This window comes from Triplophysa rosa, linkage group LG2, assembly GCF_024868665.1.
Source record: "Triplophysa rosa linkage group LG2, Trosa_1v2, whole genome shotgun sequence".
NCBI lineage: Eukaryota > Metazoa > Chordata > Actinopteri > Cypriniformes > Nemacheilidae > Triplophysa > Triplophysa rosa.
This window is the reverse complement of record NC_079891.1, coordinates 3,516,154-3,532,076: the sequence shown is the minus strand read 5'-3', so window position 1 is coordinate 3,532,076 and position 15,923 is coordinate 3,516,154. Positions and strand designations below refer to the sequence as shown.

Below are 15,923 nucleotides of genomic sequence, written 5' to 3'. Positions count from 1 at the left end.
GTCAATTATCAGTATCAGTATCAGACAGAAAATACAAAGAATTTGTGCTCTGTATTAAGAAAATGTTAAGAAACATCACCAGTTTGATGTTCAATATTAATAGTCATTATATGAATTACTAAAAATCAGAAAGTTAAGAAATATTCATTTAATCTTATGAATCGGCAGATATCACTCTGAATAATCAGCTATCGACATTGGTGTAGAAATTTAGGATTGGTGCATCTCTGATTTATATACATGTATATAATCATATTATATAAATAGAATTGATTTTTCACATGGTTACAACATGGTTTCGTTGAACAATATTGAATTTATTTTTCATACGTTCAGATGTGTAAAATAAAGACTGGCTTTATTGATATGAATCACATTGCAAGTACAACACATATGCAAGCGTAACAGTTTTAGATGGCGCCGTCTATTTCTTCTAAGACACACGAAGCCGTCTTAAAATACAGTCGAAGATTACTACCTTGTAAATACATTTGTTTCACATTGTCATGTCATTTGACCCTTTTTTTGGTTGACAACCTATATATATATATATATATATATACTGTATATATATATGAATGTATACTTCCAGTTTCTTTAACATACAATCCATCTTACTATTTAAGTCACTTTATTAACACAAATAAAAAAAATAATAATAATAGATAACCCAAATACAAATGATACAGCAAAAAGTAAACATGGCAGGAAGAATAGCAAACCCATTACTAATCTAATCTCCTATTCACAAGATACTGCAAAATGGCTGAAAACAATCATGTGAATCTCTAAAAATGTCCATGCAAATCTTGATGAACGTCAGAATCTACATACAATCACAACAACGTACTGTGGTTATTTAACAGAGCGTCTCCAACAGTCAGTGCCTTTTGATCTTTAGTGGATGTCAGTTGTTTTGATTGCTCTTGATACAAAGGACGTGACTGCGTAACTAAATAACATATTTCTTGCATCGCACATTTTTATCCCCTATTAACAGGGTGATTCGGTTCATGTCCGTAGATAAAGCTGTACAAGAACCTCGTGATAAGAAAAATCCAGCACGGTCATCTAGCCTAAAAGATAGCTTAGACTAAGCATTCATAGTCTTAAAAAAACAGAAAAAAGATCTTTTGGCAGCTGTTCATTAACTATTACTTTTGATACATGATGATGTCTTCTTTCATTGAACAATCATTAGGCTATACTCTATTTTTCAGTAATAAATTCCATCGGTGCTACTGTATATCTCGTATGGACGGAGAATGTCACTTCATGGACGCTTAGAGCTCCTCAGATCGAATGACGTGGAAAAGGGTGACGTTGTACAGCACCTGGTGCCCATTGTTCCATGCATACAGAGCTCTGTCCCTGGGGTTATAATCCAGCATGGAGATATGGGAATACTTGTTTTGTAAGGGTATGTCGATATATTCGTAAGTTGACGAGTTGGTATGGAAAGCGTAGTACACTTTTGTCCCTCCTGAGTAGCCGTTGGTGACATAAAGAGTCCCGCAGATCATAAACGCCTCGCCTGCGCTCCTCTTCGGGTGGTTGGTGGTGTAGCTTTTGATGACCTGCAGGGTCGCTGGGTTAAGCTTGCTGATGACGATGTTCCCCGCGTTCTGATTGGTGGCGTACACGGCCCAAAGCCCGCTTTCGTCCACCATCAAATCGATGTCGGAGTGACCGCCCCATGAGTAGTGGTAGCGGTTGTTGTAGCCGGCGTAGTCCAGTTGACCAGATTTGCTGATGGTGGCCGTCTTGAAATCGAATTTGATGATGGTGTTGCTTTGGAACTTATTGAAGTAGATGGAGCCGTTGTAGACCACCTGCCCTGTGCCCGACCAGGGGTGAGGGAGTCGATGTGAAGTGAAGTTGTCGGAATACATGAAGTCGGCCATGGATTTGTATTCCCTGACGAAGCGGTTGTTGTGGTAACCGTCCATGTACCATACCTGGTGGTGGGAAGATATCATATTTTTGTGTTTTACAAACCAAGGTCGTAGGAACTATCTGAAAAGTGTGTGCGTTTGCTATAGCTGCAGTGTACAAAGACTGTCCCTTTTAGCCAGTACTGAGCTTTCTTTGTAAGTACTCATGCTCCATCATCATGACCATTACAATCCATTATATTGCATAGGACAAGTAACGGCCACTTTTCATATGCAAGGTAATGGATCTTAATGTTTATGCAGTGCACGGTCATTCCCTCACCCGTTCTATGCTTTAGCGCTGTCTGATCCGGTTCAGTGTGTCTTCACCACCAAAACGTTTAGAAGTCGCAAGCTAAATTTATCAGAGGCATCCCGCAAGGGCAACTCTCTGACCCCTCATCAATCATTCAGAGCCCAGACAGATCTGCACGCCAGATGCTTTTCTGTTTCAGGGCTTTTCAACTGTATCGATCCACTTCAAAGAGTTAAAAACTCCACAAAGCTATCCTCTTTACAGCTGTTGCATTAATATATGATAGGATCATAGATTAGTTGCAAAACAGTTTACGTACTACTGACATATGTTGGTCAATGTTAAACAAATTGAAAACAGTCAACGAATCTTGTACAAAGACCTAAAAAAGTAATTTGCACTGAATATCAAAAAATGAAAGCGATGAGTGTATCAGCATTTGTGTGGGCAAAATACTGACAGAGGAATTAACGGGCATCATTCAGCTTTACTGGGAATGACTTTGCTGCTACACTAATGAAATCTTGCAAGATTTACACCTATCATTTGCATCCTAATGTGTGGTGGTAATTTAATAAACCACACTGTTGGCCTGTTTTCAAGAAAATACACTGCGGGGATAGAGGGAGGGCCGATAAGATGAAGTGAAAGGCATTTTCGTGATTAAAGTCAAGGGCGGGCTGTGGTTAAAGCTATTTCTCCTACGCCGAACAATGCGGCTGCCATTTATTTATGTAACACATCCAGGGAAAGTCAGCTTGGATTCGATGAACTTACCCTTGTGTCGCCGTCAGGGGCGAGAGGATCGGTCATCCACGAGCCGTACCTGGATCCGGACGTCTTGATGGTTATAGAATCACTTATTCCTGTCAGTTTTCCGCAAGCTGGTGAAAACAATAAATAAATTACAGGAAGGTTATCGCGATAGGACTTTGAATAAATTGTTCAGCCAAAAATGAAAATTGTGTTATGATCATTTACTCACCCTCAGATCATTACAAACCTGTATCATTTTTTAGTTGACATCGAACACAATAGTAGCTGTTTATTCTGTTGTTTTCCATATTTTCTACTATAAAAAAAATCTTCTAGTGTGGTATGTTAAGATGACATCAATTGGTGCTCAATGTCTTACGTGTCAGTCGTGATGCAGCACGACTTTAAGAACTATGACAGATGAGAAAATAAAGCAATATGCCCCAAGAAGATATAAAGATATAATTTGAATCACTTCAATAATGGTAGTTTTAGTCCTTTTTAAATTGTCGTCTGGTCACCATCCGTATTCCTTATATGAAGAAAATAAACTCGGTTTACTTTTTTTACGACAAAATTGTGCCGTCATTTATTTTTTCTCATATTGTTGAACTTTCGCTTTCAGGTGAACGATTGCTCCTTTACTTTCTTCTGAGTGAGTGATGCAGCTTGACCGTTTTACTCTGATAAATGTGGTATTTCAGCTTGTGTTATGAACTCGGGCAAGAGTTTGCAGGCATCAGTGAAGCTCTCATACTCTCTGTTTTGACACAGTGTCAGGCAGATTCAATGAAGCATAACTAGTGTGGACGTCTGCAGTGTTGTAAGAGTCCTGATTCACGAGGATACACGTTCCTCTTTCATTTATAACCCTTTCTCCTTTTAGAAACGTGAATGCTACAGCTCCTCTTTCACACTCCTTTTCTTTCTCTTTCCTGCTGTGCTCTTCTGGCAGTCCTCTGGGCCATAGCAACTGCCTTTTTTAAACGAAACGTCCATTTATAGCTGCTCCTCTGTTGCCTGTGATATCTTTCCAATATTCTGTTCCTGACAGTGAAATGTGATCATTATTGTGCTGGTTTATATAAAGCCTCGGCAGAGCCAGTTCTGGTGAATGTATTGTATTTTTACTGACCTAGCTATTTTATACCATATGCTTATTTTTAATTTCAAAGCAGTGATCAGTAAATCATATTGGCTCCTTGATTGATCAATATACTATGCATACATATTTGACATTTAAAGCTGCTTACGGATTGCATTTTTAAAGGTGCTGTGTGTCATTGTTTGGAGGATCTATTAACAGAAATGCAATATAATATACATAACTATGTGTTCAGAGGTGTATAAAGACCTTACATAAAACAGCGTTATGTAGTTTTTATTACCTTAGAACAGGGGTCGGCAACCCGTGGCTCGAGTCGCATGTGGCTCTTCTGCTCCCCTGCAGTCTTTATAAGGCCCTGTTTATGCCTGGTATTAAGATGCGTTTTGGTCGATCGGATCACAAGTGGACAAAAGAGCCACATACCCGTTCATACCTGCTGCTGTAATCCGTCTATTTTGTCCTTTTTGACCACTTCTGTCCTGATTTCTTCCAAGAAATATCTGAAAAAGCATACACATTTACCCAGCCATACACCCTGGCTGGGTAAATGTATTTACTTTTTCAGATATTTCATTTGAATAGACGAAATAAGTCCATGTAATGTACATATGAGCGCGAATTCGCCATGTTGTTTCTACAGTAGCCCTAAACGGGACAAACTGCTCTGCAGTGCGTGTTTCCTAAATACGTTACGTAAGTGAAAACGTGACGACATCCTTGTCCTGTGTCAGCCACCGTAGTGCTTCGAAAGGGGGCCGGGGGAGTTGGAGTGAGCCATTGGTTGCAATTCACAATCTCACCACTAGATGCGGATCATTTTCATACACCTTTAAGCATTTGATTGATTTTATCCAGCGACTTACAATGCATACAAAAAATGTCATCAGTATGTCGGAATTGAACGCATGACCTTTGCGCTAGTAACGCGACGTTAACCAATTTAGTTACAAGAACCTTTATAGTAAATAATATATATATATATATACACTATGTAGTTTTTATACTAGTCCTTGAACACTGGGCACTACTAAACTATATGATTACTCATAATCTGCTAATACTGGCCTGTGTAATTCTATAATCCCACTGGGATTGAATGGGTTGCGATTTATTCATCCAATTCTCGTTCCCAGATGTTGCTGCACACGTAACCTGCATTCAAAAATATTTTATGACACACATTTAGCGCAGTCTCGGCACAGTTGTTCAATCTTTAAAACCCCTGATGGCCAAATGTTAGTTCAATAATCTGTGACAGGCTGTTATATTACTTGTTTAAGGTGTAATATAATAAAGTACAAATTTTAGGATGATGTGCAGCAGTATGTATTTAAACCCAATTATGCAAAACGCTGAGTTCACAAACATGTGTCATTGTTGTGACTGTTTCTATGCATAGTTAATAGGGTACATTTCGTGTAAATGCTATGTATTACCGAACAGTATAATCTACTCATTAAACATAAGCAAACTGTACTCAAAACTGTGAAAAAGTTCATTTATGTTACAACTTTTAAGTGTGTTTAACTATTTTGATATTTTGAGTTCCAGGGACACAAGGAGTTTTGCGACTTTATTGAGGTTTTAATGAGGTTACCATTGTGCAGACGAGTAGATTTCAGAATTTTTCAAATTTTAAGTGTTTGATCTGAAGGCATTACATTGGTAATGTTACAGCATTAATTGGCTGTTGATCCTTCATGACAACATTGATAAGTGAAACTCAAGTAAATGTAAAATGAAATAATGAAAAATGTTTATTCAAAATTAATTATTTTGAGTTTACCATACTTATGTATTTAGTGTTCTTTACTCATAAAAGTTTTGAGGTAATCAGTTTCCACAAATGTTTTGAGTTATCTTAATTTATCGGGGTATTTTCCTCAAATATTGATGTAATGTCAGGGAAATTAAATGCTGGTAGTCAGTCTTTAAATTTTTTTTAATCTGCTATAATATGCATAATTGAAACTCAACTGGTCGCACAATCTGTTACAGGATTTACACAGATTAGCTGAAACATTTTTTAAGGCATATTTGATCTACTTTGATCTATTTTTAACTACTAGAATTCATAAAATAAATGGTTGACGCACAAAGATTTTATTTATCCAACATCACGTTACATACACATGTATGGGAAAGTATTCTGTTACTGTAGGTCTGATCAACATTGAAATAATCTTTTTGCCTCCGGTACTACAAGACTAAGATTTCATGTTGTCTGTCACTCAATATGAGTTTATGTATTTATATATTACCCTGTTTATAATATTTTTACGACACAGCTAAACCTGCTAGAACTACCCCAAAATAAATCAAGCACTGTCAACGAATATCTAGTTCAGGCTTTCTCTGAAGCGAATCTTATTATCATAGCTCACCTTATTTATATTGGTGAATGCGTGTCTGGCAAATTGTCAATGGGACTTTTCACTCGTCCCGAAGTTTAACTCCCTGCATAATGCAGCATTATAAATTCATGCAGTCAGGAGATTACTGTACTGGGAGCAATAATCTTTCAATGAAATCCCATGATCATATTTAGATGGCCCTCTTTATCACTGTTGGTAGCTTTTGGCTCGGTGCAAAACTTTAGAGCACAGCTCTTTCTTGGTATTTATTGTTAAGCGGCGAAGTCAGCGTGCCGTCCTCTTTTAATCAATCAAAGCAGAGCTGCATTTACATTATGCATGAGAACTGAATCTGTGTTTCGACTGAATCCAAAATAAACGCTCCAAAAAGAAGAGCAATTCTCTATTGTTACGAGTGCTTGCTGCTGCTGACCTATATTGTATCGCTTGAGTGTTTATTAAGATGGCTATGAACAAGTAAACCTTATGATGTTTATTAAGATGAGGTTTTGTCTGTAAATAAGATCAGGTTGGATCAGATATTGTGGACTGTCATGCTATATTTGATCATCTTGTTTAATTTACCTGTGAAGCCAGCATGAATCCATGCCATGTCTCAGGTGTACCTGAAGTTATTTCTTAGAGAAGACAGCACAGCAGGTTCTCATTAGTCACATGTGTGTCAAACATCCATATGAGGACCATTACTCACATCAGAATAAGGCAACAGCTGAATGTGCTGCAACTATCTGTGTCAAATTAGCCCCTTGAGATAAATGTTTCACAGGAGAAAACTTGTTGAAGAAAGTCTGGCGTGTGATTTTGTATTGTGCTGTAAAGCTGTGTTCACTGTTTTGTCCAAATGTGAAAAATCTCATTTATTTACCCATGCCATCACCGATACAGATGACTTCTTTTCTTAAAGGAATAGCTCACCTTCAAAATGAAATTCTGTCATTATTTACACGCCCTATTGTCATTTCAAACCTACAGTATATGACTTTCTTTCTTCTGCAGAACACAAAAGATATTTTGAAAAATGGCGGTAACAGAAAACCGTTGGTCCCCATTGACTGGCATTGGTTTTGTGTCCATACAATAGAAGTCAATGGGGACCAAAGGTGTTTGGTTACCAACATTTTTCAAAATATCTTCTTTTGTGTTTTGCAAAAGAAAGAAAATCATACAGGTTTAAAACGACAACATGGTGAGTAAATGATGACAGAATTTTCATTTTGAAGGTGAACTATTTCTTTGTGTTGAAAACTGAAGCACATCCTCAAAAAGCACATAGTTGCACATGCTTTAATCCAGAGCGACACGCTAGAACCAATAAGATTTAAATTTATCGTTGCTTGCCATATTTGAACTTACCTCTGTGATCTATATGTTGACATAGATACATGACTTGTTGATCGCTAAAAGTCATCTACATCTGGAATAGCATGAGTGTAAGTAATTTATGATTTAAGTTTCATATTTGGATGAACTGCTCTCTTCGTAACTATTTTACGAGGTGGCTAATTCGTATGAATCCGTACAATCTTATTCGTACTTTTTAGTACGATTTGCTTTCGCGCCAGTGACGTTACGTTTAGGGGTGGGGTTATGGGAGGGGCTTCAGTATTGCATTTTCTAATAATTGCACGCTTTTGTACGCTTCACATTGTATGAATTTATACAAATTAATCACCTCGTAAAAAAGTTACGAATTTCTGTAAGATCAGGTTAGATTCGCTATGTTGCTACATCTAAAGGAAGCATATGTGACTTTTTCAGTAAATCTTGGGCTGAACACAACCACAGCAACAGATTTTTTTTTAAATGCAAAAAATCTGATTCATTCCTCTGCGTGCTTTTGCAATATTTATTCAAATAAAAGGATTTTTGTAACGTTTTGTAACGTTTGCTATGTTGTATTATCTATTCATATCAAAACTAAAAATGCCACAAGATCTTCATAAGAAACACCATTTACTTGCTTATTTGTGTTATGAAATGCAATGTGTCGTCTTGGACGAACCTCATTGCGAGCCTGCTTTGAAATGAAATGGAGAGGTTGTTTGTGTTTGTGCTCAAACTCATCCTACCTAATTTTTGCATGCATGCACGGAGCCTCTCCTCAAGATTTGACACCCTGTTGTGAAGCTCCTCGTAGTCAAAGGCTCCGATCTCCTCCTGCAGTTCACTTAGCACTGACGTCAGATTCTTCACCTCCTCTTTAAACTGCATTACCAATTTTGCATCGGCCTTGTATTCCTCCAACACTGGAATCATTGGCCTAAGCTCCTCCATTTTCGCTTTTATGGCCTGAAAGGTTAAAATAGGCTTGGTTCAGTAGGCATGCGTGCAACCATCGGTCCAAACACCTGTCTTGCCCTGCACCGCTATAGTCTATCATGCTGAGTGTGTCTAGCAAATACATGTTGGATGCGTATCGTGAAACAACTTCTCAGTACACCAGCAAAAATTTGAAAAACTCTCTTTATTTTTCAACGTGTTAAGGGTTACATGCTTATACATACAACAACAGTTTCCCTTTTTTCCAAATATGCATAACCAAAGTCATGGAAAGACATGGAGATGATTATCATAACATAAGAAATCTATCCATGAAGGCCTGCAATAGTGGCATGCACAAAAAGACTGCAAACAGAATTCGAAGGTGCTTCGTATTTTATATAAACTAAATGTTGCAAATATTCAGTTGACCAGTTCAGGATTACAATGGGATTGAACTTGCTCTTCAGTCTCTGCGGCTTTGATTTAACTCATAAAGTTAGCCCTGCAAGCAAAGAAATGAAATTCGGTTGAATAGCTAACTCGCTAGCCTTTCTAATACACACAGAAAACAAGCTACTTTTACCTTTAAAATGAATTAAATGGATGAACTAATAGACAAACACATGCTTTAAATTATTTGCAGATATGCAAATAATCACGACGATATACAGTTGTAGGTGAACGGTTCTTTTTTTGTTTAAATTAAGTTTAATTAAACTTATAAAGCACAACATTAGTAGTTTATTTTGAGTTCATTATACTGTATATTGCCTATGGACCATCAGTTGCAAAAAAATCGCAAATTCGTAACTATTTTACGAGGTGGCTAATTTGTATGAATTGTGCGATCTCATTTCGATGTTTTAGTATGATTTGCTTTCGCAGCAGTGACGTTAGATTTTGGGGTGGGGGGTCATTGTCACTATTTGTACACTGTGAAAATGTTCTAGTGAGTTGTTGCATCTATGAATGTGTATCTTAATTTTTATCTAAAAAAACCCTTTTTAAACAGACACAATTGTCATTTGTGAAAAGAGTCTGTTGCTTAAATTTCTTGATTGTTTGCTCTTCAATACGTCTCCAAAACGTTTCCTGTCAGATGTCATATAGACATCTACAAGAGGTCTCCAAGATGTTTATGAGTTTGGATCTACAGTATGCAAAACTGCCGTTTCTAAGACATTTATCAGATGTTTTTACACAGCAGATGTTTTCCAGATCTTTAGCAGACATCTTACAGACGTACCTGTGCTATCTGGGTAATAACCACCATGTGCATAAGCATAGTTTGTGTTATATGGTCTATGGTCATTGCAGAACAACAGTTTCCGGTGAATTTTGCAGATCAAGTAAACGTGAAATTGTTCAAATGTTTCTCAGTAGCTGTGAATAATAACTATATTTATAACCCATTTGAGATGCAAATTGGGGTTGGGGGCGACTTGGGGAGGGTCTTAATTTTTGTATTTTGTATCTTATTTTGTATATTTCAAGTTGGACGAATTTATACAAAATCACCTCGTAAAATGGTTATATTTTCAGATCAGTTTGAAATAACCCTTATGTAAACAAAGATATGTACCCCTTATATTCTCATATACAGTATTCAGAATACAATCATAGTTCACGTGAAATGCCATGTTTGTTCAATATATGCTCTACGTCTGCCTGAATGTCTAAAGTGGACTTGTGTATCATCTGATGTTGTGTAGGCTGACCTTTTCCACTTTTTGCGTGCAAATATCAGATGCACGCGTTAAAAGGGCAGAGCCATTAAATCATATGAAATGTTTTCTTAGTTAAACAGGAGGTGCCCCAAACATCTTCCGTAGAACAGCCACTCATTCCTTTTCGAATTATTCCGTTTGACAAGCGAAATGTGTAAACCCAGCACGCAAGGGCATGCCTACGGAGCTAAACGATTGCGACACACTAATCGAAATAAAAATCTATCCATTTCGAGAGCTCAGTACACGCTATAAATCCATCGTTGCATGCGATTTCGACACATAGTCATTTAGCTATAATAGCCTCCCTAGCGTGCAGAATTAATTTATGTGCTTAGCCAGCTAACAACAGCTAAAATGGAAAAGTACAGGTCGATATGATTAATCATATTTTGTCATTTTGTTCTTGTGGCGAGGGGGAAGGCGAGAAAATCGTTCGGAACTGATGTTTTGAGCGAACTTGCTTATTTATCTTACAGGATTGTAAATCCAATTGGCTCGATACTTGCTCATTGCACAGCTATTGATTAGGTAATGTAATTGTAAATAGCATTAAGAACAACAAAACAACAATTTCACAGTAACACACTACTGGGAAGTGACTGAAATAAGCAAGTCGATTTTTGTAAATGGAGAAAAATTGATGTTTCACATTTTTGACAATGAAATAACAGATATGTGAACCACATATTGTCGAGCACAAATGTATTCATACCTTGTATTGCTTGGCGATATTCTGCTTGTGGCTTTCCTCCACCTGTTTGAACTTTGTTTCCAGGCCCCTAAGCTGAACTTCCATTCTCTGCACATACTGCAGGTCTTTCTGGGTCCTCTGGTCCAGATTCTGGATTGACTGGGTCATGTTTTGGACCTGTGAGAGAGGAAAAACAAAACGTAAGATCTTGTCTGAGAACCTTGTTGAAAGGGACTGTGACAGAAACTCAGTGATGCGTTTTTTTCTTTCGTCGTGTCTTTGTGTGGGTATGTGAGAGTACTTTTTCCAGGAGCTGTCTCAGTTGTTTGGTCCTGGCGTCGCGCGAGCACATGGTCTGCTGAGGGGCCACGACAGTGCACACGCACCTGCCCTCGCTGTCTTGCGCTGAACTGTACACCTGCCACGAGTCCTCGGGGTTAGCGGGCAGCACCTGGGCAGGGGGCAGAACAAAGAGAAGAAAGGTCATCGACTGAAGACCGAAGCAAAGATATTGTTTGAAGGAAGGCTTTGTGACAATTGTCTTGTGAAGTGTGTGCTTTTTGAGAAGGTTACCTCCCTTAACATTATACAGTATAGTCTTTGCTCTCTGTTTATTTGGACCCGAGGAGTGTATTAGCGGTCAAATACAGCCATACCATTTTTATAGATTTTTATACTTGGTGCTTTGATGTGAAATGCACTTTTATCAAAGGGGATTTTGTGACCCAGTGGCTTAACATAAAAGAGCCATCTGGAAGAGTGAGGGTTTCCGTATGCCTCGCCCTAATCCTGAGTAATCCAATGAATAATCCATATTCATAACAAGCAATGGCCGAAAGCGCTTTTTATTCAATCTGAGGAATGTTTTGGCAAATCTGGTGCCGCTATAATGTGAATTCAGATTATAATCAAATCTAATCTTTTTGTATTGGACAGAGCTTACACTCAATATCAAACTAGTGAAAGCTAATTATAAAAATACAGAGGGATTGCAAAACAAGTTTTACTGTATAAAGCACTTTTTTTTGCTCTACCAGCTCCAAACACATTCAACTGTCAATAATCTCCTCACTGAGACACATTTTGCACCTTTTCACCGAGGAGTTAAAGATTTTGTTTGTTTGAAGTGATGCATAGTATTGAAAATCATTGAAAATGAATCACACAATATCCCAACCACCAGATGTTCCCACTTCTGGTTCTCACTTCAGTTGTTCTATTAATATAATTCATATTTTAACTTTTTTGGCAAATTTGGCAAATGTCAGACACAGAGAGGATTTAGGTTATATACGTGTTATCAGTTTGTATGTTCCCTGTGTACATTGAACCCATTGTCTTTGGTGCTGTTAGCGGCCATACTATGTTTTTGTAAGTCAATGTAACGTTAATGAAATGTAGTTTTGTTTCACCGTGGAAATATCTAAATTACACTAAATATGAGAAAACTGTGCATCATTGCACACAGAAACAGATACATTGACGATATTAGATGGAATACCATGGTACTTTGATGTATATACCAGTGTGCTAACTGTTTTGCATATTCTTGTGTCATGGGAATAACATGGTAATTCAAAAGACACCATGTTACTGATGTGATATTGCATACATGTAATGATATTACTGTACCACGGTAAGGTGTCAAGAAAAATTGTACCCATGGATAGAATCTATGGAAAGGTTATTTATTAGTAGTACATAATTGTTTCCACTGTTTAGAAATAAATTATTATTTAAATAATCTAATTTGTTTATAGTAAATTAATATATTTTCCATATTACACATAATAAAGAAAACCCAAATGAGGAGAATAATTGAAACTCACGCCGGTGCTCCGGTCCGGCACACCCGGGGGTGCCACGCTTAATTTGGTGTTATTCAGACCCACTAGAGAGGGCAAAGTCTGCGACATCCAGTTGGTGATCATCGCCATCGTGCTGAGCACCACTCCAATTTTCAGTAAAGGCACCGACATCTCTGCTCTTTTTCCCAGTAACCTTCATTATAAACATCCCAGCACACAACTGCGCTCGCACCCCGCGCTCCTGAATGAGGTGATGCGCTTCCCATCAGCGCCCGTCGCAAACCAGTTCATCTCGGACATTTTTACGCGCACTATCCTATACTGAACTTTGTATTACACGAGCTCGGTGGTATATCGGAGGAGTGTAGCTCTGTCTTCTCTCTGCGCTCGAATAATGACGGTACATTCTGCACACCATCTCATCTCATTGGGTCCGTGCCCCTCCCACCCAGTGCGCTGGTGAAATATTCATAAAGATCGCAAACCTCCTCCGGGCGCTTGACGCACAAACATGCAAAATCACTAAACACTAGAAAAAAGTTATTGCATAGCCTCACAGTGGGGTTTTCAGGTTAAAATGGGCATTGTATAGCGCAATCCAATATTACACCTCTGCATATAGAGGTTGATTTAATATTAGCTGCATGCTTCTCTGACTTTTTCAATATCATGTTGACTGTCTGAACGGTTATGGATCTCTGATGTAATATCATAGTAATTCTTGCTACCTAGAATACAATGACGTACTGCATATCATGTGTTGGTTATGGGTTGCTATTGTTGCTCTATGAACATTTAAAAAACAATACAATCGTACCCAGTGCCAGATTAAAGAAATGAATCGTATATCTGCATTCTTTGCATGCATGTTTTTTGTGGCTCTGTGTGCTGGTTTTTGTGAGTCTTTTTAGATAAGGGCGCATTTTACTATGATATCTGACCAATGGCCCTTGTCTAGTAGTCATGATATTTTTGGCCAACAGAGGGCAGTGCAGGTTGCTTTCTTATTTTGACACTTTTCTCTTGGACAGGTCTAATCAGTCTTGTTGGACAAAAACCAATATTGGGTTCATATAATTATATGGTTAAGAATACATATATTAGGCCAATATATAATATACATTCACCATGGCATTTCAAAATGGTGACTACACTCAGTCAACTCAGCCTTTAAAAGAATTTAATCAAGGTAAAAGCACATCACTGTCCTCTTTCTCGCACATCTGTTATTTTTTTCTTTTTTTGCAATTTTGGCAACACTTATTCTCAGCTGCACTAACACACTAATACATATTTCCCTGAATTACATTATCTTATGTATAAATGCTGTGAAGATTTTTTAAACTATAAATGCAACTAGCTAGTCTAATATTAACATATTTTTTTAAGATTATACATTTACATGATATGTAGTGTTTTCAACTCAATGGTTAGCTGACATGTATTGAAATGTATCTTGAAACGCTTTGTTTACTGCTACATTATGACAATTTAAGGATCTTATTTTTTAAATTATACTCTTCATTTGGGTTGTACTGCAAATCATGAAACAAGTCACTTGTGTTTCATTGAATTCATTAATTGACATCCAGTAAATCACAGTTGTTTAAAGAACTTAACAGTAACGTACATTAAATTCTCCTCCTCCAGCTAAGAATTGTAAAGCCTTAAAATCGGCAGTGAGATGAGTTTTAATAACTGGAGGCAAAACATTTCCTATAAGGATGTAGAGAAAAGCACTAAGGAAAAAGTAACTCATCAAAAAGCATTTCCTACAATCTAGGGGTGTTAGGAGGAAAAAGCCCAAAGCGCTGAAGAGAAAGCTTCAATGTTGAGAGAGGAGAACGCGCTTCACCTGCTGTTTTGCCATTGTGGAGTGTCAGAAACAATCACTATAGATAATGAGAATATACTGCACAAGCCCATGTGTTTGATCTCCAATATAGACTAACACAGAACAATTCCCTCACAACGACATAAAACAGTTGGAGATCTCACTGCTACCAAGCTGAATTTGTCTTCAAATATCAATCTGATAATTACTTATTCTGAAACCATATTACAGTAATAATCGTGCATCGTTTCAAAGCTTCCTACGTCAAAAAGTTAGTATTAAATGGTTAACCATGTGCCTAAAAAGCTTAAGATACGAGAAACCCCGCTGTGGTTTTTCTTCTGAACTCGGATTAGACATATTATAGGCTATTCCATCCCAAAGATTAATCTGCCCATTTATGATAATACACGAATATGGTAGATTTTTGTGCTTATCAGGCTCATTAGCCCGTGATGTGCGCTGCAAATGGCGTTTGTAAACCTACTTGGGTGAGTTCAGTGCCCATCAGTACAAGAAGGGTAAGACTCAAGAGCTTGCGTGCAGGCTGCATCTTCTGCCTCCGATGCCACCTGGTCCAGAGATATCACATGCAGATCTGTTTCTCCTCAGCTGTCCGGCTCTCTATCGCGATACTCCGCTTAAAATAAAGATGCGATGTGAAATTCAGGACCGAAATAATAGGAAAAACGAGAGCTGGTTTGCAGAGCCGTCTCTTTGCATATTTATTGCATGTCGACGCGTCCTCGTCCGCTTGCTTGACGACCGCGGGTCCAGTCGCGAATGTAGGGATGAGCGAGGAAAGCGGTGTAATTATTAGGCTACTTCATCTCTACACAAACTTGGCTGGGTAAGACACCAGAGAAGGTGTGGGCAGGAAATTTGCGAAGCGGGGCCAAGCAATGGTGCTGAACCGGATGTGACACGCGGACTGGCGTGGGAAATTTAAACTGCGCGAACGACGCGGGAGTGCGCGTGTGATCATATATTATCGCTGTCGGACATGAGCAGTCGGTACGAGTGTGAAACAGCTCAGTTCACAGCAAAGGTGTGAGGGCTAAACTAAAAGATGACAAAAGGAGTCAGGTTGCCATGGAAACTGCGTCCTCCTTTAGAAGATGAGAAAAATGCACAGCTGAACCGGGTCACAAAGTGTTGATTTTATTTTG

General features: G+C 38.1%; 1 protein-coding gene across 2 annotated transcripts; it reads right to left on the bottom strand.

Moving 5' to 3' along the window:
* Window positions 1–164: 164 nt before the first annotated feature.
* olfm1a (olfactomedin 1a) lies at window positions 165–15,701 on the bottom strand. 2 transcript variants are annotated; one of them, XM_057354896.1, is made up of 6 exons: window positions 12,942–13,325; window positions 11,414–11,563; window positions 11,134–11,289; window positions 8,499–8,718; window positions 2,968–3,074; window positions 165–1,958 (listed from the first exon to the last, which is right to left on the bottom strand). In XM_057354896.1, the coding sequence occupies exons 1-6, from the start codon at window positions 13,089–13,091 to the stop codon at window positions 1,284–1,286; spliced, it is 1,458 nt and encodes a 485-aa protein (XP_057210879.1). In that variant the 5' UTR covers window positions 13,092–13,325; the 3' UTR covers window positions 165–1,283. The 2 variants fall into 2 exon arrangements, with proteins under 2 accessions (XP_057210879.1, XP_057210888.1); XM_057354905.1 differs by lacking the exon at window positions 12,942–13,325 and adding an exon at window positions 15,242–15,701 and having other exon boundaries at window positions 178–1,958.
* Between the last annotated feature and the right edge of the window lie 222 nt (window positions 15,702–15,923).